Below are 22,217 nucleotides of genomic sequence, written 5' to 3' on the forward strand. Positions count from 1 at the left end.
ATCGAATACACTCATATAAGCCATCCTAATGGTTATCTCCGCTAAGGTATACACATTTTACTCCGGCTCCGGGACGAGGAACTAGTTATGTCCTTCCCAGAAAATTAAAAATACAGTTCCGAAGTATAAACTTCAAAACAGAGTCCGGGACGGGTAAGATACGTTGAACTTCCAGAAAGTCGAGCAAAACCTTTCTCAAATTGGGTTCAATTAATTGAAGAAATACAAGATTACATGGTGTTGATTTGCAGAAATTTTCCCGTTCTTCAATAATAATAATAACTGACATTAAGGATGTTTCGGAACTATTTTAAAGAAAAGATATCAGTAAGTAGGGAAATCTTCAACGGCTAAAAAGTATTTCAAATAGATACAGGACGGTTTGATTTAACTTAAAAAAAACAATTCATTGTTAAAGTAAAGAGGGTTTGATTTAGAGGTAATTGCATATCGCACCCCCTAAGCATCGTTCAAAAACAATAGAGTACCTATACTTTAAGAAACTCAACTCGCACCCCTTATCTTTACTTCTCAAAACCGAGATGCACCCCCTGCCGTTAACTTCCGTTAACTCAGTGCACTCCGTTAAGTCACTATATATATAATTGCAATTTGGATCCCCTAACTTACGTTCAAAAACGGTATTGTACCCGTACTTTTGGAAACCCAAATCGCACCACCTATCTTTACATTTGAAGAACGATACGCACCCCCTCCGTTGAATTCCGTTACCTTCCGTTAAAATACTCCTCCGTCTCAATTTACATGTCCTTTTTGCTTTTTGAGAAGTCAGATTGACTAATTTTTGACCAACTATTAAAAAAATATTTATTTTTTCTTCAAAAAAAAAAAAATATTTATTTATTATTTTAGAAAATAGAAAGTTACATATTAAAATATACTAAATTTTGTTTAAAAAAAATATCATCAAAAAGTAAATCTAGCCTATTTTAATAGAGGTAAATAATAGGGGGTCCGAATTGCAGTTACCTCTATTATTTGCGAAATTCGGACCCTCTATTATTTGCGAAAACAAATAGACTAGATTTACTTTTTGATGATATTTTTTTAAAATTTTTGTTTAATTAAGTTATGCCCAAGTAAATGATTTTACGTATTGAATGATTTTAAATTTTTAGTGACATATGTATTAGGTACTTAAAATATACACTAATTTAAATGTAAACAATAAATATTATGTGATATTTATTATGAATAATACATAACTTTTATCTATCGATTAAAATATATAAATTTTAATTATTTTGTTTGGAAAAATTGATCAAAGAAAATTTTAAAAAATATCATCAAAAATTAAATCTAGTCTATTTTAATAAATACATATTTTCAAATAGTTGGTCAAAAATTAGTCAATTTAACTCCTCAAAAAACAAAAGGGACATGTAAATTGAGACGGAGGAGTATTTTAACGGAAGGTAACGGAATTCAACGGACGGGGGTGCGTATCGTTCCTCAGATGTAAAAATAGGTGGTGCGATTCGAGTTTTCAAAAATATGGGTACAATATCGTTTTTGAACGTAAGTTAGGGGGTCCGAATTGCAATTATATATAGGGGAATTATCTTGTATATTGTTTTTTCAATCTTATTTTCAAAAATACTACCTTATCCAATCTTATTTTCAAATTTCTAAAATATTTTCAAAAATACTACCCTTTTGAAAATATTTTCCAAAAATACGGTGGTTGCATATGCAACCATATATGCAACTACAAATCTTGATTTCAAGTTTCGAGGTCGAAAATGACATTTGAAAACTGGAACTCGAAATCAGGAATTCAGTTGCATATATTGTTGCATATGGTTGTATTCAGTTGCATATGGTTGCATTCAGTTGATTCTATTGCAATCTAATGGCCCCGCCAGGGGCACACCATACATCCGTTACAACTTACAGTTTTCAGTTGCATTTAGTTGCATATGAGGTTGCATTGAGTTGCATATGAGGTTGCATTCAGTTGATTCTATTGCAATCTAATGGCCCCGCCAGGGGCACCCATACTTCAGTTGGAACTTACAGTTTTCAGTTGCATTTAGTTGCATATGAGGTTGCATTTAGTTGCATATGAGGTTGCATTCAGTTGATTCTATTGCAATCTAATGGCCCCGCCAGGGGCACACATACTTCAGTTACAACTTACAGTTTTCAGTTGCATTTAGTTGCATATGAGGTTGCATTTAGTTGCATATGAGGTTGCATTCAGTTGATTCTATTGCAATCTAATGGCCCCGCCAGGGGCACACATACTTCAGTTGCAACTTACAGTTTTCAGTTGCATTTAGTTGCATATGAGGTTGCATATGAGGTTGCACGCATATGAGGTTGCGTGCAACCTCATATGCAACCTCATATGCAACGGAAAACTGTAAGTTGCAACTGATGTATGGGTGCCCCTGGCGGGGCCATTAGATTACAATGGAATCAACTGAATACAACCCATATGCAACCATATATGCAACTGAATTCCTGATTTCAAGTTTCAGATTTCAAATATATATATATATATATATATATATATATATATATATATATATATATATATATATATATATCGATCCCAACGATGAGGTCGAAAATGACATTTGAAATCTGAAACTTGAAATCAGGAATTCAGTTGCATATATGGTTGCATATGCAACCACAGTATTTTTGAAAATATTTTAGAGAAGGTAGTATTTTTGAAAATAAGATTGGATAAGGTAGTATTTTTGGAAATAAGATTGAAAACGTGATTATTAATAAAAAAAGCCCTTATATATATAGTGACTTAACGGAGTGCATTAAGTTAACGGAAGTTAACGGCAGGGGGTGCATCTCGGTTTTGAGAAGTAAAGATAAGGGGTGCGAGTTGAGTTTCTTAAAGTATAGGTACTCTATCGTTTTTAAACGATACTTAGGGGGTGCGATATGCGATTACCTCGTTTGATTTAATATATAAAAGATAACTTATTGTTTAAAGTGAAAAAGACTATTATGAATGATAACCTGATTTATAAGTTGTTTAAAATATTTTGATAATTTTATTTTTAAGCTAATTGAGTATTTGATAATTTAAATTTATAAATCAAAAAATTCAGATTATTAAAATAGAAAAAAAATATTAATAAATAAAATTTATTACATATTAAAATTCATAATAAAATGCAAATCACACCAAAAAACCAAAAAAAAAAACCCTAGTATTTCTACAATCCAGCTCGAAGACACAAAGCTATCTTCAGAACTAGAAAGACTAAAGGCAAGACTGAACAAATTTACGAAAGCAAGACGATAACCAAGAACAGTATTTCATAAGGTACTTCCCTTCAATTAAATCAACGGTAACACAGATACTGAGACCACCACTAAAACATAACAGAACACTAAGCAGTATCAGCATCATACACTATTAAGACACAAAGCTACCAGTCAGAACTCGGGAGACTTATTTATCAATACATCCTCCGTCTAATTGAAGACGGATTTACAAGAACCAAGCTGATAACTAAAACATGTACAAAGAGACATCAATAGCCACCACCCAGAAAACTACCATACTCCTATCCAGTTTTACCCTTATTGACGTTACACTTGCGTTCCCAACAATAGCACTTCCAATCTTGAACTGCTTAATAACTGAAAGACATCAAATCTTGAAACATTAAACTAAAAACATTAGAGAATAACCCCACCAATATGGATAAGAGCAGAAACAGAGGTTTGAGTGAAAGCATTACACCCATTTTCTTGGCATCATATAAAATTTCCCAGGCTCAGAAGGATGACCAACAACAAAGTTATTGTTGGCATTTAACATCTGTTCGGAACTACCTGATAGCAATGCAATGAGACCACCTCCGTGCACCCTCCCTTCAGGAACGACAACTCGAGATGATGTTGCACCCAGACCGATTGGAAGACTACCTTCCTTCCACATAGAGCCAATACATCCAGTAGGCACAACAGTGTTGTCCATCATCATATAATCAGCACTGGTGTCCTCGGTATTGATAACCCCTTTCGTCATCTCACACATTTTTGAATCGTGGACCATAACTCCCACCGTAGCACCTCCATGCACTCGTTTGTCCTGAACCAAGCCACTGTGGGATGTACACAGACCATTCTTTCCTCTAGCAAAAGCATTACAAGGGCTATCATCTTTGCCAAAATCTGAACCCGGATGGCCCCAAGAGCATCTTTTCCCACCCCCATGAGCCTTGCAAAAGTCAGTGCTACCTTGAGCACTTTTGCTGCAACCTTCAACTTTGCACCTCTTTCCCCCACCATGCCGGACACAATAATCAGTTCGTCCCCTGGCGCTCTTGGTGCATTCAGGCACAGCACATCTCTTACCACCCCCATGTGCTACACAAAAGAGGGTACCTCCATGAACGCTCTTTGGGCAAACCCCTCCTCCTTCAAAGGCGCACCTTTTCCCACCACCATGGCCCTTACAATAAGGTGTGCTCCCTTCTGCACCTTTGGTACATCCTTCAAATGTGCACCGCTTGCCACCACCATGTGCCTTGCAGAACATTGTGCTTCCTTGAGCCCCTTTAGTGCATGCTGGATACTGACACCTTCTGCCACCCCCATGTGAGATGCAAAGACCAGACAGACCTTCAGCGCTTTTTGTACAATTTTCCCTAGTGCATCTCTTTCCACCTCCATGTCGAATGCAAAGTCCAGATTTGCCTCGGGCAGCGCGACTACAACCCTCCTGACTGCATCTCCGACCACCACCATGCGCAATACAGTAATCTGTACGTCCTTCTGCACTCTTCGTGCATCCTAGAAACTCACACCGTCTACCACCACCATGGGCCTTGCAGTATGCAGTTCGGCCTTCGGCTCCCTTATGGCAACCAGGCCTCTGACATCGCCGCCCACCACCATGAGCAATGCAGAGACCAGAAGCACCCCTTGCTCCCTTTCCACACCCCTGAAACTGACATGTTTTTGTGTTACTGCTACGCTGCTGTGTAATCCCGGAAGTGCAAGTTACTGAGCTTTTTGGTGTTGTTACTACACTTGAGGAGAGGTCTGGAGTTGTCTGAGCTGGCTTATGTTCTCTTAGACTCTCTTCAAGGAACAAACTTGGAGGAACATAATTTCTTCTCTTCCAATGTGAGGAAGCTGACCCTTCATCCTTGTGATTTATTGCACCAATGTTCAGCGTATTTTCTACGACATGTTGAGTTGGACTGATGCATGGATGGGTAGAAGAGATATCAGATTCAGAAGGCTTAAAGGACAAACTCAAGTCCAAATTAACCTTAGGCTGCAAAACAGGTGCACTCAGATTAGAGCTGACACTGTTCTTTGGGCTGGATATCTTCTCATTACCAAGATGGAAAGAGAAGTCCAATTCTAGATCCATTGATGACCCCTCATCAGTTTCTTTGGCAGAAGATACAGTTGTACATGCCGTAGCTGAACTTCCCTTGCTATCTGAGGAACTTGAACAACGGCCCAACCCAAGACATAATGGCAATTCAATTTGTTGCTCCAAAGATCCACCAGACAAGCTCCACTTTCTCTTGATTCCTCTTGAAGCTGACAAGCCTGCAGAGACTGAAGAACCAGGGAAATCAAGGCGTAATGTGGTATCTGCACAGCCAGATGCAGTTCCAGCTCCTCCAACATGGACGGTGTTGCTCAGATTTTTGAACGTTGTTAATGCAGGTTTGGAAACAAAACCTTGATTACGGAACCTGGCATCCATCAACAAACTCCTATATGCAACACTCTAATCTCAAGCAAATCTTACAGCAAAAGAATAGCTCGCCTGACTTCCGGGATTATAATTAATATTGAATATCTACAAAAGAAACTAAGCACTACTGTTAGAATTAGATGCCTTTACACATCCCACCCCCGCTAACAAATCCTGATGTGTCCTTGCGATCCATTTTAATAATTGACTTTTAAGCTTCGGTCAATTAGAGAAGTTTCAAAGACATCAGTTCTTTATCTCAAGCACGTGACCTTTCAGCATCCTACAATCCTGCTCCAAAACAAGCACATGGTTAATCCAGAAACTCGGTAACAAAACAACTGAACTAGAAATTTCAATTGTGGTACAGAAACTAATAATAAGCCCTACCATCTTGAAGTATTTCAATGTTTTATAGAACATACAAAACAATTAAAATTAAAAACAGCACAACAGTTTTATATAACATTCAAAACAACTAAAATTAAAGACAACAAATCAGATAAGTACTGATTAAAAAAGGTGATCTTATCACAACTATTTCAATGCTAAAATTTGAATTCACTTTAACACTTCTATTTTCAACCACTGGCCCGATCGAAATTTTTATTGATAAAAGGCTTAAAATTTCTGCAAACAAAAGCTTCATACACAAAATTCAGTCTTCTAGATGTGCAGTAAACAGGTAGTTTATGATATAGAACTACACTGGAACTTGATGCTTAACTAGACATTGCAAACTACTCATTAGTATTAAAAATCAAATCAAGGTTGTAAACCAAGTCAAATCACCAACATCCATTATACTTTCAAAAGAAAAGACAAGACTAGAAATAAAGCTTTTAAGATTCAATTCCAGTAAATATGCAATAATCAAATGAACAGCAAAAAGATATGCTATAACAATAACAATGATGTATAATACTTCAAAAAACAAGATTCAGTGAAGAAAACATATCCATACATACAACAAATCCTCATTCTACCAACATGGAAAATAGTAGCGAAAAAACCAGCTAAATTTAACACATGAAAATCGAGCAAAACCCAAAAATTAGAACACATAAAATCAGATAAAGTGAGGATCTTTATGGAAATAAATTGATTAGAGCATACCTTTCAAGATGGTAATACACAATTAAGCTTATAAATCCAATCTCTGCCAAAAACAATAAATCCCCTCAATAACCTGCAAAACCCCAATCAAATTCAATAAAAACCCACAAAAGATTCAATCGTTACCTTCAAAATTCAAGAGAACAAAACAAAACCACTAAAAAAACCCCAAAGATCCGATCTTTACCTTCAAAATCCAAGAAAATTCAAGAAAACAAACCAAAACCACTAAACACCACCAAAAGATTCAATCTTTACCTTCAAAATTCAAGAAAATCAAGAAAAAAAAACAAAATTAAATCAAACCAACTTCAACAGAGAGATAAAAAGTTAAAAAGACACAAAATTAGATGGGTGTAAGTAATAATATTACCTTGAGCTAGGGGTTTGTGGAGGCGCCGGCAAGAAATAATATAGGGATGATTAATATGAAAATGATGAGACGATATGGGGATAGAAAGTGTGTATGTATATGCTTGTGCGCGTGTGGAAATTAAAGGAGGTGGAATGGGCGCATTTTAAGAGATTGGCGTACGTTAAGGCTTACGTTTCTTTTGTAATTTTTTTTTTTTGTTATTATCTCATTGTTCTCCTAAGAACTTAAAAACACTGATTTATTTAAGGCCAATTGAATCTACTGGGTTTTCCTAGGAAAATAAATTTTAAATTAAATTTTTCAGAATCCCTGAATTTGTTTTAATATGTATTAATTAATTATATATATATACACATATATATTAAAATGAAAAACAGCATATGATCACCTAATATTGCGACAAATTTAAAAACATTTCCGATATCAAGAATCAAGTATATAAATTTATAAAATATTTCTAAAATTCAGTAATAATAAAATATTTAAATATGTTATATTTTATACATATAGAAAGATAAAATTAGATTTAGGATCAAATAAATTTTTGCATAAATAATAATATCAAGAGGCAAAAAGTGCCAAATTTAATTTCAAATGAAAAATGATCTAAATTATATATATAATTAGAATATCAGTTTAATATTTTTAGCTATTTTACGTGATAGGTTATAAAAAGAATAATTAAAGATATAGTTAACAAAAATGTGATTGTTGTTTATTTGTAGGTCAAAGCATTGCGATGGTAAAAAGAAAAATGAAGTTGTTCGAATCATAGAATTTGATTCTTCCGATGAGTTGAGTACGTACTTTTCTATCTGTGAACCATCCAATGTGTTTGACAAATGATCCCCTTGTTGTGCCTACTTTGATTTTTCACTTTTTTTTCAATTTGTTAATGTTATAAATTATACACATATATTTTTATAATATTTCAATATATGTTTTGTTTAATTTAAAAAGTCAAAATAAAAAATTTACTTAAATAAACTATTTAATATTAAAAACAGAGGGTAATATCAAACATCAGCTCAATTACCATTCTTTTCACACTTTATTAAAAAAATATTTTTAAATAAGTAAAATTTTATGATTACAAATTATATTCATATATTTATTTTCAAAAAAATAAGTACCCCGATTTATTTACATTTCTATTACTTGATTGAGTATTTTCTTTTACATTTTTGTAATTAAAACTAGAATTTTTCTGAATAAATAAATTTCAGTGTCAGTATGCTAGTCACTTGATAGTCCACCTCGTTTACCATTGTGACAAAACAAAAATCATTCATACGTATATAAGCACTTAATTTCTAAAAAGTGTATAGATGGAGGCATCAAAACAGATCAGCACTGTGCGATTTCAAGAGTGGAAGGCACCAATTAGCTTTTGGATTCGTTGGCGATGTTTACTAATCACACATTCACACCTACAAATAGTGATTAGTACATAACATTAGTGTATAAAGTTTATCTTGTGGACTTGATTTTCCAAAAGGTGACTCATAGTTACAAGGTCATCAGATGGTTTAAGCCTTGATCATCAGTCACCATTTGTTAAGACCATCTTAACAATATAAATATGAGTTAATTTATTAAATATTAAACTCCTGATTGTGATAAAATTTAAATTTCCGCTTAATATGAATGAAAATAATATATACTTTTCTAATTAATTAATTATAAAATAAAAAATAATCAGACAAAAAACAGAAGAAAACGTAGTAACTCACCGAGAATATGAGTTCGGTTTTTATTGTACAAGTATACTATATCGCTTTTTCGCTGAATGATAAAATTTTGAAGAATACAGAGAAAATCGCTCAAGATATTTATCATCTGAATTTTTTTCCGTTCAACTTATATTATTTATAACCGATTGTTACGAAATATCAATATTTAAATACAATGCAGAGATATAGAAAGAGAAAGGGTGGTGGGATGAAAAATTGACTTGAGGAGATTTGGTACACAGAAACACAAGTGAGTGAATTATATTTTGGAATCCATTCACTCATCAAACCTTAACCTTAACCATAGACTTTGATTTGATTTTTATTTGATTCCACTTTTTCCTCTTTTATTAAGAAAAAAGTTGGTAAACATGTTTGGATGGACAAGTGTCCGCCACGTATGCATATCTCGTGCCACCTCCTCTACCTCTCCCTTAACCACTTCTCCACACGCATATAATATACCCAAATCAGACCATTGCTTTCTTTGACGCTAGTGTTCTTATTCTCTTTTGTGCAAACAAAATCATGATAGCATTTTGTGGAGGGTCCCCGTTATTTCACATACACTAAAAAGCAAAATTTTAGAGGGTTCGAGTCTCCGGCGAAAATATGAGAAAATGTTTTGAATATCATAAATTAGAATTTAAATATTCTGAAAATCACATTCTAAAAATATGATCATAAATATCAGGCTAAAACACTAATGTAGTATTGATAATAATGATGAGCTACTATATACATAAAAAAGAATATCAATCAAAATATCTATATCTATTTAAATAAAAAGTGGTTGAGAGTGTGTTCTCGTGAACACATGAGATATGACAAACTCTGCTTTTATTGTAAACAAATAAGCATGATGAGATGTCACAAACTTCTGGTTTTGTGGTAAATAAACATTGATATGTTGATTGATCTCGCGTTAACAAGTGAAGAAAACATTGACTACAATATCATTGAAATTAGATTTATGCTAGAGAATACAGGTGAGTTTGAAGTATCCGGAGAACTCTAAATTAATAGTATATAAATAGCTACATTTTCAAAGAGAAGAATACAATGTAAGATATTATACAAAATTGAATCTTTGGTGTTCTAAGAAGAATGATAGCAAATATAAGTTTAAACTAGAGAAGATGTTATGGATGTACAATTTCTATTAATGTTACTGCAGCAAACACTAGAAACAGAGAACCTCCAACATATGCAATCACCTGTTGGCATAAAAACAAAAAGAAAGCTTGTTATATAAAAGGATGACTCTTCTTGTTTTTCTACGTAATAATTAAGACTCTCAAAAACATAACATATCCTGTCTTTAATAAGATTCGAACACTCAACGTCCCAATAAGGGGAGGGAGGTAAATACCATTAGACCGAAAGGATTCTATTTTTCGAACATGGCTTTATTTTCCTCAGGGAGAGAGCATTATAGTCATGAAAGTTCGCAGACATGTTTATTCATGATATATGAAATTTCAACATGCCGAAATTGTATAAACCAAATATTTTAACATGCTGAATTCTGTTTATGTTTCTAATTTTTCACCAGAATCTGACCCTGACATATAAAGATTCGTGTCATGTATAATCGTATTATGGGAGGCTCTAGGCAAAGTCTTGAAATTATAATAATCTCACCTTCTCTGATAAGAATGTCCCCAGTAGAGAACCTCCCAGAACTGCAAGCTGCACAAGAGAACAATGATAGGGTGAGCTCTTGATGGAATAAGTAGCATGTGAAAAGCATATTTGAGGGATTCTTATATTCTCATATGATTCAAACTTGTAAAATATTATAATGTCTTTTAAAGTGGTCTTTTACATTTTTGTAAAATCAAATTTTAAAAATAAAAATAAGTCACTAAAAACAGCTAGCATTTTCAACTTTCAGATTCGGGCTTATAAGTCGGAAGTTGACTTGTAAGTTCTTTACACAAACAATACAAATAAGCTTCTTTTGACTTATAAGCCCAGAAACTAGGCTTTTAAGCCCAGACGGACAACACCTATATCCTCCATTATAACACAAAACGATACAAACACATGATCTGTTGAAATTGAAATGCTTCAACCTGCAAGGAGAAAGTCCAGGAGAAGGGGAAAACGATATAGTTCCCATCTATACTTGCTTGTCAATCCAGCTAGATTTTTATAAAAATAAAAATTTTGTAGTATTTTTTCTCTTAAAGACGGAACTTTTTTAGGGATTGAATTTTTTTAAAACAGGACACCCTTTTCCATGTATATAGGTATTCGGTTAGTTTGCTAATCTGTCATATGGAGGAATAAATTTTTTGAGTAGTGCAGCCTATACCAGTGTTGCAGATCCATGACCAGCAAGTGCTCCGCCAATGACTCCAAGAGGTGAAGAGGCTGCAGCAAGTGCTGCATAAGAAGAGAAAATGGGATAAAGATGATAGGAGAATCAACTGAAAGAGTTTCCTATGTTAGCATGGAAAGTGTCCAACATATTACATTTACACATGTCCAATTGTCCAACTCGCAGTTGTTATATTTTTAATAAGTGAAGACTATATGGCATAAACATCTCGTAGTTTGAAAGTTTAGCCTCCCACAGTTAACAGTTAAGCTCTTCTTCTGCTTAATGAAAATTACCATGACACTAGACATTACATATAAAGTTGTCCGCCTCTGCATACAGTCTCCTGATATACTTTAAGGTCAGTTGCAATGTTCATTTTCAATTTAATTTAAGATATTTAATTTTAAGTACTCAGACTGTCAGTACATGCACCAGTCATAGCCAATTAAATTGGTGGATAATAATAATGCAAAGCTTTCAGTGTGAAGCTCAGTATGGGACCAGAAGTTGTAAGTGTATCATATTGGAAGATGTCCGCAAAAAACATCATTAGAATAACCCATGATAAGAAATTATATAAACAGTACGTATAAAAGATAAAAACTCACCAATCGTGGAGAAAAATGACTTATCACCCCACTCAGCAACAAAGACTAGAACGAATGTGCTAACAATGGTGCCAGCAGCCGCCAGAATCCCAGCACCATCCCCTGAGAAATCTGAAACAGCTAATTCTGCCTGGTAACAAAACACCAACTTGAGTATTACAATTTTTTCATCTATACAAAGGAAATTAAAGTACAGCCTAGAGGTAAAAACCCATAAGGATAACCATATCATCTCACATATTGTTTGTAACACTCCAATGGTAGATTCCGAGACTATATTTATTTGTCACACCTGAGATATGTCTTGGTGGATCGTTCTTAAGAAGATTTCATAATAAACACAAGGAACTTGTTTAATCTAGTCATGAATACTTTGTATTACTTCAGAGTTTTATGCTATGATAAAGCTGAGTAGATCAGTTAACAAGATAATGTAAGTCACCTCCTTTTGTTCTTCATCTGCTTTCATCCCATCACCAGAAGCAGCATCCAGCAAGGTTGAAACTCCAAAATACACCTGCAGTCCGTGATAAATTGCATAAAATTATAATTAACAGGGTTCTCGTGACATAAAGTCACTAAAGATAAAATAAGTTATAGAACACTATTCTTGTAAAGATACCTCCCCCCCCCCCTCCCACCCACCCACACACAGACACAAAGAAAAACAAAGAAAATATAAACCTATTTTTTTTTTCTTAGTAAACAGTGATTAAATTATATACACTAATAATGTCCTGTCTAAAAACTTAGTTATGGAGTACTGAAGTTTTACCGGCTGTCTGCAGTAGCAGTTCACATATACTCTCATTTTGAGACGCAGAACAAAATTTCATTACATAGATAAATATGGAGTTCATAGCTTACCAGAAGTAGGACAGCAGCAATATCATCAAGTGGCAAATCAGAGTCCCCAAATCTGTAAACCAGATAAATTAATCAGAACAGCAACTGATGTTCTGTATATGCCAACAGCAACTGATGTGCTACACATGCCAACATTGTGTTAAATTGCTATAAACCAATCCCGGTATCCAGTACTCTAATAGAGTGTAAAGAAAGTCTACTGATTAGCCAGTGAGTTTGTTTGCACAAATTTAAGTCTGGGAAGTTGGGAACATAAATATATGTGTCTTACTTTTGAAAATTAACGGGTCGCCTGCACAGAATCTAACACAAAATTTTTAGCACAGGACCTCCAAATTATTTTTAAGATGTCCCTGCAATCTGGGCGTTAGAGATCAACGGAACCTTCCTAGTAAAGACGAACAAGAAAGATACACTTCTGATGTATCACGTACTTTAAATTTATGTAACAGGGGAAACAGTCTATAGAATAAAAAAAATCCCAATTTTTGGTCCAATAAGGCCTGGTAATATGTAGGGCACAGAATAAATGGGGGCAGAAAGTCCCTAAACATAATAGATGCAGGGGCAGTATACCTGAAAGGAAGGATTTCGTCAACATAATGGAAAGTTCGTCCCAGAACAACCGAGATAACTGTCATCACCCTGTTCAAGATGATATATATCATTATTCAGTTACAGAAAAATAAACAATGAAATATGTATACACAGCATATCGCCTTCTGCAGCCAAATCACATACCCAAGTGCACCAAACGTCCCAAGGAAAACAATAACGGATGAGTTTCTGGCCGCTAAAAGTGCCTGCCAAACAAACAAAGGGCAATGAAAAAATAATTTTGCGTGATTTTGTTAAGAAGAAGACTCTTGCATTTTAAAGAGGTACATACAAACACAAGATATCTATCTAATATTTTCACCAATCATTATAGAAAGAACACATAAACACAAAGTTTCTAGTAGCAGGATCTTTCTTACCGCAATAAAAAAGGTTTTATCTCCCAGTTCAGAGAAAAATATCAGCAAGAAAGCCTGCAAAATAAATGGCACATTTGAGATATAAGTTTATAACTAGTTTAGCCACGTACAAGTTCATGCATGATTCATTAATAAAACACCATCCCAGTGCCCTTAACACTAGGTACAACCGTACAAGTACTCACATTATAGATGACACTTTAGCAGTTGGTATGGCTTTATGGATTAACTACAAACTTTGGCAGTTTTTAAGTGTAATGATTTCTTGAGCTATATAATATCAAGCAACAAGTTTGACATAAAGGGGCTTCCTAGTTCCTACATCTTTCTTTGAATGGAGAGGAGGACATAGGCAGCAACAACAAATACCTATGAGCGCAGTGTTCAGGTAATTAAGCTTATACACATTTTGAGTCTTAAGGAAATAATTTTATGTGATTGCCATATAATGTGAGAGAGAACTCATAATTATATATGCTATGATGCTGAGTGCAGTTCATGTTGTTGCAATTAACATCCAATAATAACTCAAAGATAGCACATATAACTGTGCAAGTCCAGTAAAGGATATTTACACCTTTATATAGCAGAAATGTAAGGAATAAACGAATCAACGTTAAGTTCTAAGATTCATTACTCAACAAAAAAAGATCAGCAATAGATATCAAGTTCTACTCACAAATGTAATAGTTTAACTATAAAAGAGGGAGATTATCCTAACTGAAGTAAAACCTGTGGTAATGTCGCTGACGTCCCCAAAAAATGAATTTGATTGTAATCCACTGTCAAAATCGGAAGCAGCAGCTGCCTGTCCAGTGGCTTGAAGTATAAATATGCCACAAAGTAGTGCAGACTTGAGGAAACTGTTCAGTGATGTGTCCAGGAAGGGGTCACTTTCCCTCCATGAATTCATTTCTGAAGCTATGTTGTCTGAAGCACATCCATTCATATCATGTATCAATTTTGTAGCATTGTGACTGCTGGAATTAGTGACAGTGGACTCCTGAGAAGAATTCAAACTTTAGACAGCACGCGGGCCCATATAGAAATTATCTCATGACAGGTACACTTGATTTCAAAATAATTTCTTGAACTCAAATAACAGCGAGGAAGGTTCGTACAATTCATACAATTTTTTTTTGCAGTATATTCATTAGCCGTAAATATTAGCTAAGTAAAACATATCGCTTACTCAACAAAGCCTCGACTGTACATATCTCGACTCTACATCATACTACTTTTTTAACAGGAGTAAAGCACAATTTCTATAGCATTCACAGACAACACGAACCAACTGAAATATTGGCAAGGACAACATATTGTTCTTTCTAACCTAACCGTAACATAGCCACATATTTAATCCTTTTGCAACATAAAAATTACTTGGTAACTGAAGCAAAAAGGGTACGATGGTTTTAGATTTAAACTTACAGTGATATGAAGATGATCGGGAACTTTACATAAGAAGTGACCAAACTTCCCGTCATGCATATTGTTGCGACATATTCTCAAGTACCTAAAGGGATAAAAGGAAATTATACGTCAACCCACCAGTTATCTTGTCCTCATTTCCTTTTTCTTGTAAAATGTGTTGGGAATTCAGGCCACACCAATCAAAAAGTTTAAAAAATAGAAAGAAGACATGGTTCATTCCTCAATTAACCTCCGAAAACCAAATAGATGAACATTTTGTTATCAGTATTACATTAGTTTGAACCCGACATCTTCCCCACCAAGAAACCAACTTTTTGGAACCGAAAACTGCAAAACCATCAATTACTATAACAACCGGAACCCCTCACTTCCTCTTTAAATTCTATGGAAGCTACATTTTTTCCCCCAGTGCTACTTTTTAAACAATTAAACTCACCACTATATAAAAATTATTATATGGTTCATCAAAACACAGTTCATTATCCACTTCGCATGACATCATCAAGTCCCATATGAATTTTGCTATAAATTCGAAAACCACATTAATCAACATTAAACTCAAGTTGCATATCTAAAAAACAAAAGGCTAATTTTTTGTTTGAGTTATTCTATTAAACACAAATTGCATCCAATAATTATCCAGACCACTCTTGTGAGAGTGTGTGTGTGTGTGTGTGTGTGTGTGTGAGTGAGAGAGAGAGGGGGGGGGGGACAAACAGAAAAAGGAGGGGGGGGGGGGGGGGGGGGGGGGGACGAGAGAAAGGGGGGAGGGAGATATAGAGAGAGAGAGATACCTGGAAGAATTGTGATTAAGGAGCTTGCTAGATGGGTTTATGCAAGAAAACTTGGAGATTCTGAGAGGCTTCACAGAAGAAAAAGATGGTACATTTGTTGCCATTTTTCTCAACAGAACACTCTCTGAAGAGAGCGTCATTGTGGGCATGCTTAAAGATCAAAACTTTATTGTGATTTGTGGGGGAGAACACAAATATAATAGAAATAAGAAGTTCTGGTGAACGTATACTTGTAGATAAGCCAACCGCAAAAGAGCGCCAGTTTTTGGCCGTTACTTTCTTACCCTTTTATCCACTCCGCTCCCCCCTCACTTTTATGGAAATAAATACTCTATAATTTAATTTTACTTACCGAAAGTCGAAAATTCGAAAGAGTTGCCTCAAATTGTTTAAAAAAGTTGAATATAAAGTTTTTTGGGTTTATTAAATAATATTTAACTTCTTATTAGCAATTAATTTTATATTTAGATATTAGAAATACTGTTATATCATGTTTGAAAACTTGAACTTTATTTAAATTTCAGATTTGATCAATTGACATGTTTATATACACAAAATCAAATCCATGACATTCAACGATTCAAATACTTATATAAAGCTGAGAATTTAAAATGACAGCTCAAATCACAAATCACTGTCATTTGAAATAAAATACATGTTTCGAAGAGCGATCTTAGTTACCGTGTGGACAAAGATTGATATACTGCAAAGTTTAATTGGTGATATTGCAAAGTTGAATGTTGATGCATGTAAGAAACTGTAAATGCCAATGAAGATTGAAACATACGACCACATGATGGTACAAGGGTGAAAAGCACTGACATAAGGAAAGAAACTGGAAATTTTACTACTTTCCAGTACTAGTTCTTATTTACAGACATGATTGACATACTTACAATACAACTTGATGACAATGTTGCTTCAGGCTTTCCGGATGAGAAGATCGATTTTATGCATCTTCCAAGTCATCACTGGATTCGTCGTCTTTTCCTTCATCTTCGGACTTAAGAGAAGCAAGTGAATGCATGGACATTTGACTGTGATATTGTTGCACTACCAACACTGATGCTTCTGTTGAGAATTCTGGAGATATTAAGAAGCTTCCAATCGGTCCTAATTCCGGGGTGTCTGTTTTTCTAGCTAATGATCTAGCTATCTCCCCCTCTGGTACTCTTCCAACCAAGAACATGTTGCACTTGCTATACTCATTGATAACTTCAACAGTTTGTGCAGCACTGTCAACTACTCTTTCTTCGAATTTAATCTTCTTGTTGGAGATGTTATCCTTGAAATCATTAAGGACTTCATCATCGATGGCTCTCTCTTCAGCATTGGTGAAATCAGTCATGTCAACACTAATGATTTCCCCTGTTACTTTGGAATCCAGCACAAATCTTACGACTACTAAACTTATACCGGGATGCTCAGCCATTCGCTTGCCATAAGCAAGTGCTTCATGATCATCGTGTCCTCCAAAGAACAACACTGTCATCACGGAGTCCACATTGCTGGCAGAAACATGTGAGGAGCCGCCAAGTCCACGGTCTATTAGGATACCAACTGAGCAAGGCGCGTGCTCTAGGACTTTTCGGTTGACTTGCCTGAAATCATTTCGAGTTGTCTCGAGTTGTCCATCAAGCCTTTGGTGCTTATGGAAAGGGAGGATGATCATGGCCACCTTTTTAGCGTCTGCACTTCCACAAATGTCTTCGTGCATCGTTGCCATCCGTGATATAGCTGTCGTTGGTTGAATAGACACTTTGCTCAAGTGCTGGAAAGCTTCAAAAGCTACGACAATTTGAGTAGAATCAGAGCTTCCCACCTTGTTCCAAAATGGCAGCCCATTTCTTCTAGCCCTGTGAACCATAAGCATAGAAGATGACCGTTCAGATAGTTCCATGAGGTGCATTGCATATACACGAAGTCCGCCTCTTCTTCCAGTGCCCCGCGATGCTTCTATAAAATTAATTAAAGTGGGAATGCTCCTGGTGCTGTGGAAGCATGTCAAAATTCGAAGTGGAGATTTTGTTTCAATTCTCTGAACTGTCCTGTGCTTATATGCTGCCTTATCCAATTTTTTAGCAGGCTTATACACTGCTACAACCACGGGTGTCGTAATGAAAGTTGTGAAGAGAGCCATCAGAACCAGAATAGCAAATGTCTGATCATTCAAGACCTGAAAAGAACAAACTTGAATCAGCAAACGCCTCATAACAACAAAAGAGATATTATATAGTAAAATGTATCAAGTTAGCTTTGATCATACCCCTCGGTCTTTCCCGATGTTGAGGACTATGAGCTCCACCAGACCTTTAGTATTCATTAAAATCCCCAGAGCTAGAGCCTCCTGGAAAGGCATTTTACACAAAAGTGAAACCACAAAAGTACCGAAGATCTTTCCAAAGCAGGCTGTAAATATGACCAAGGCCAATAGACCCCATGATTGAAGCCCTTCAATGGTGGTAACATCGGTTTTCAACCCACTTGATACAAAGTACAACGGAAGTAGAAGGCCAGAAACAAGATCTTCAACTTTTTCCACAAGAACACCCGCAAATGGTCCTTCTTTTGGAACAAGGACTCCAACCACAAAAGCCCCGAACAAAGCATGGATACCAATAGTATCGGTCACAAATCCTGCAGCTAAAACTAGTGCCAGAATAGCGCAAACATACATTTCATCAACTGGCTCGCCTTCTGGACAACGCTGTGCCATCCATTTGAAAATTGGCGGTATGACAAGTATACAACCACCAATAAAAGCAGCACCACACAACAAAACCCACAAAGAAATTAAGGGTGAACGACCAGAACCTGAGAGGGCAATGGCAAGAGCAAGAAGAATCCATGCAGCAACATCATTGACTGCTGCAGCAGACATAGCCATTCGACCTATATCCGTGGTTAAGAGCTTCAGTTCAGCCAGTATACGTGCCAAAACAGGAAAGGCTGTGATCGAAAGAGCCACTCCCATAAACACAAGAAATGGAGCTTCATCCACACCTTCAGAGATTGTTCTTCTTAGAACAAAGGACACTCCGATTCCTAATACAAAGGGGACACTAATTCCAGCAAGAGCAATGCACAAAGCTTTCTTTCCGGTGCGACGGAGGGACTTTGGATCCAACTCAAGCCCCACAAGAAACAAAAAGAAGAGGAGTCCAAGGTTTGCAACTGTGTCCAAAACTGTCATGCTCTTCTCTGGGAACACCGCATGGAGATACTTTGTGCTACGCCCAATAGCTGATGGACCAAGCAAAATACCCCCCTACAAATCATCCGGTGATCATCAAGATTATGTGTACAACAATAACTAAAAAGATTACTGGGAAAATTAGACTTACGATTATCTCAGCAACAACCCGAGGCTGGCGCAATGGTTTGAGAAGGTATGCCAGAAATCTTGTGAAAACAAGAACTAAACATATCTGTAAGATAACCAAAGGAAGTGCATAATCAAGAGGACTATCTCCTTGAAAGACTCCATTAGATGTGGCCTTCATAGGATGCGGACACTTAGTTCCATTGGAGGCCGCCATTTATACGTAAAGCAAACTCAAAAACCGCACACAGAGCAACCCTTACTAAATTACCTGCACATGATCATCATCTGTAAAAATTTGGCTAAAGTTTTAACTTTACACAGTTAAATATACCATGCTCTGAAAAATTAATTTAGTTCCCATAACTCTGAAAAAGAAAAAATCAACATTTACCTTAACTGCTAATCAAAAATAACCAACTCAAGCAAACTTTTATAATTCAAAATGATGATATAATTGATCATGTCATCACATGGAAAATTCATCTTATTACATTTTGCGAACATATCATATCCCATGTATAAAGACAATTATAGCCTTCATATCGACTTCCTCCTTTGTTGAATTTGTAGGAGCTTGTCCATAGAGATAAAAGCTGTCCTAATCTTACGTAATTTATTTACATAAGTATAGTTCAAGTTAGCAACTACAACCGATTTAATGACTAAGTAGCAAACATCGGAATAATCCACTTCTGATTAAACTAAGATTCAGTCTTCTGACAGATGTCAGGGTGGACTATTATCACCTTGAACATGACATCTTTTACTTTTCATAACAAATTTATTCAGAAACTAGGAACCATGAAGAATCATCTTTTACCCATAGGCTCACACTAAATAAAAGTATCTTACTTACTGTTACACATCATATGGAAACCAAAAACTATTTATCACCTGAAAACTCATCGCTATTTATCCAGGAAACCGAAGAAGGTAAAGTTTATTGAAAATAATTAGCTTTGTTCATAGGGCTTATTAAAATCAGTGAAGAACGTTGGTTTACATTTAAGAATCCGAGAAGTGAAAAGAAAACCAGGGTAACAAAAACGCAAGATTTCAGAGCATCTTCTGTCAAGGGCAGGAAACTGCAGACTCTATCTGTATTAAGCCAACATATCAATAGTTCACAAAAATCATGTAGTACTAATGATGAAAAGTGTTTACTAGTAGTATATCTTAATTTTGAAAGAGTCAATTTAAATACCAACACCCTCGTTGTCTTGGTAGAAGATTTGAACCTTCGACATCCCGTTTATAACCGACCAAGAGGGGAAAGGTATCAGCGGTAGGATAAAACAACACTTTTCCAATATAATAAACTAAATATAGCAGAAAAACATAGCAAACTACTATAGGAAGAAATTAGCATTCTTGTCCTTTTATGGCAAAGGGCACATCAAAACAAAATTGCAACTTCTCATCTCTTCTTGGCTCTTGCCTTCTTGGTAAATGGCATGACTAAAATATTTGAATATGCATGTTCTATATATGGGAGCGATTATTTCATTGACAAAACTACCCATTCAGGTTTCTTGATTTTGCAGCACAACTAACCATGATTCTTGATTACAATTTCTCAACATACAGAGACAGTATGTTCTTTTCAGAAACACATACAAATAGAGAATGACTAATCAAGAAATCTCCACATCAAGTAATTCTAACTATATAAATACGAAACAGAAGTGTACATATGTAAACACGCATGAGAGAGGGAGAGATCGAGAGAGAGGGGGAGAGGGAGAGACATCTAAGAGAGAGATAGGGAGAGAAAGACGGAGAGAGAGAGAGAGAGAGAGAGAGAGGGAGAGAAATCAGAGAGAGGGTGGGAGAGAGGGGGGAGAGAGAGAAATTGAGAGAGATTTACCTAATCTGGCAAAGCGAGATGAATCTTGAAAGTTTGGTCAGTCCATTAATCAAGAAATCCAATATGAGTTGTCAAGATTTATATGAACATGTATGTGTGTTGTTCACATACATGTGTGCATGGAGATGTGTTATTGTAGAGTGAGTGCGTGTGTGTACTGGGACAACGTTAACAAGGGGGTTCCAGGGACTGAGGGATGAAAGCGAGACTCCAAGAAATTGATGAAGAAAGACGTAATGGGATTAGATGTGGAGTTGAATAACAAAACCTTCACTTGCTTCTATACTTATAGACTTCTGGTGCCCGCGAACTTTATTTCTTTCTGCCCAAAATGCCACTGTGCTCCTTCTCCTATGTTTCCCGTGTAAGAGTCATTTAGGCTCCTAACTTGAGATTTGAGGAGGGAGAAGCTCCAAGAGACTCTTAAGTGGCTCTTAAATCTTAAGAGCCTCTTGTTTCTCTCTCCTCTCTCCTCAAAGTCAAGAGCCACCACATGACTCCTAACTTATTTTTTTACAATAAAAAAATCCTTCTCTCCAATCAACCTCCATCTTTCCCTCTCTTTTGTTATAGTGGAGCCCAATATATGAATAAAATATGAAATAGAAAAGAGACGTAGAGAGTATTGTTGGAGTTTACGCTCTTAACTTTGTCCTAAATTACTAAGAGCCACATTTTTTATATTATATTTAGGAGCCAACAAGGAGGCTCTTGGAGATGCTCTAAATAATATCGGTTTCTTGATGGGTCCATGTACACACAAAATTTAATATATTTTTATTTTCAATTTTTTACTCCCTCAGTTTTGAAATATAAGTCGTTTGACTTTTTGACACATGCTTCTAAGTCGTTTGACCACGTAGTTAAAATTATTATTTTTGAAAAAAAAAATATATGATTAATATTATTATTCAGATTTTTTTTTAAATAATGATTTTAACTATGCGGTCAAAAGACTTAAAAGTGTGTGTCAAAAAATCAAGCGATCTATATTTCAAAACGGAAGGAGTATGATGTGTTTATGAGCACATACTCCCTCCGTCTCAATTTATAAGTTCTTTTTGCTTTTGCA

At 35.5% G+C, this 22,217-nt stretch overlaps 3 protein-coding genes across 4 annotated transcripts; all 3 read right to left on the minus strand.

Moving 5' to 3' along the window:
* Positions 1-3,291: 3,291 nt before the first annotated feature.
* On the minus strand, positions 3,292-7,340 carry LOC108209388 (uncharacterized). Of its 2 annotated transcripts, XM_017380259.2 has the most exons (4): positions 7,209-7,338; positions 7,023-7,093; positions 6,836-6,908; positions 3,292-6,010 (listed from the first exon to the last, which is right to left on the minus strand). In XM_017380259.2, exon 4 carries the CDS (start codon positions 5,726-5,728, stop codon positions 3,734-3,736), a length of 1,995 nt encoding a protein of 664 aa, XP_017235748.1. In that variant the 5' UTR covers positions 5,729-6,010; positions 6,836-6,908; positions 7,023-7,093; positions 7,209-7,338; the 3' UTR covers positions 3,292-3,733. The 2 variants fall into 2 exon arrangements, with proteins under 2 accessions (XP_017235748.1, XP_017235749.1); XM_017380260.2 differs by lacking the exon at positions 7,023-7,093 and having other exon boundaries at positions 7,209-7,340.
* A 2,594-nt stretch (positions 7,341-9,934) lies between these two features.
* On the minus strand, positions 9,935-16,222 carry LOC108206300 (GDT1-like protein 1, chloroplastic). Its single transcript, XM_017376548.2, has 12 exons — positions 15,954-16,222; positions 15,157-15,241; positions 14,447-14,728; positions 13,726-13,779; positions 13,490-13,551; positions 13,325-13,393; positions 12,749-12,800; positions 12,324-12,398; positions 11,882-12,011; positions 11,265-11,335; positions 10,589-10,636; positions 9,935-10,161 (listed from the first exon to the last, which is right to left on the minus strand). Exons 1-12 carry the CDS (start codon positions 16,100-16,102, stop codon positions 10,087-10,089), a joined length of 1,152 nt encoding a protein of 383 aa, XP_017232037.1. The 5' UTR covers positions 16,103-16,222; the 3' UTR covers positions 9,935-10,086.
* Positions 16,223-16,691: 469 nt separating this feature from the next.
* Positions 16,692-21,405, minus strand: LOC108206553 (cation/H(+) antiporter 18). Its single transcript, XM_017376889.2, has 4 exons — positions 21,146-21,405; positions 19,298-19,546; positions 18,220-19,221; positions 16,692-18,129 (listed from the first exon to the last, which is right to left on the minus strand). Exons 2-4 carry the CDS (start codon positions 19,490-19,492, stop codon positions 16,903-16,905), a joined length of 2,424 nt encoding a protein of 807 aa, XP_017232378.1. The 5' UTR covers positions 19,493-19,546; positions 21,146-21,405; the 3' UTR covers positions 16,692-16,902.
* Between the last annotated feature and the right edge of the window lie 812 nt (positions 21,406-22,217).

This window comes from Daucus carota, chromosome 2 (genome assembly GCF_001625215.2).
Source record: "Daucus carota subsp. sativus chromosome 2, DH1 v3.0, whole genome shotgun sequence".
In the NCBI taxonomy this organism is placed as follows: Eukaryota; Viridiplantae; Streptophyta; class Magnoliopsida; order Apiales; family Apiaceae; genus Daucus; species Daucus carota.

Coding starts and splice junctions, on each gene's coding strand:
- LOC108206300 (XM_017376548.2), bottom strand. CDS start 16,102: ATGCCCACAATGACGCTCTCTTCAGAGAGTGTTCTGTTGAGAAAAATG. Junction 12,012..12,323: donor CAGATGAAGAACAAAAGGAG/GTGACTTACATT, acceptor TTTTGTTACCAG/GCAGAATTAGCTGTTTCAGA. Junction 11,336..11,881: donor GTCATTTTTCTCCACGATTG/GTGAGTTTTTAT, acceptor CTTCTTATGCAG/CACTTGCTGCAGCCTCTTCA.
- LOC108206553 (XM_017376889.2), bottom strand. CDS start 19,492: ATGGCGGCCTCCAATGGAACTAAGTGTCCGCATCCTATGAAGGCCACA. Junction 19,222..19,297: donor GGGTTGTTGCTGAGATAATC/GTAAGTCTAATT, acceptor GATGATTTGTAG/GGGGGTATTTTGCTTGGTCC. Junction 18,130..18,219: donor ACATCGGGAAAGACCGAGGG/GTATGATCAAAG, acceptor TGTTCTTTTCAG/GTCTTGAATGATCAGACATT.
- LOC108209388 (XM_017380260.2), bottom strand. CDS start 5,728: ATGGATGCCAGGTTCCGTAATCAAGGTTTTGTTTCCAAACCTGCATTA.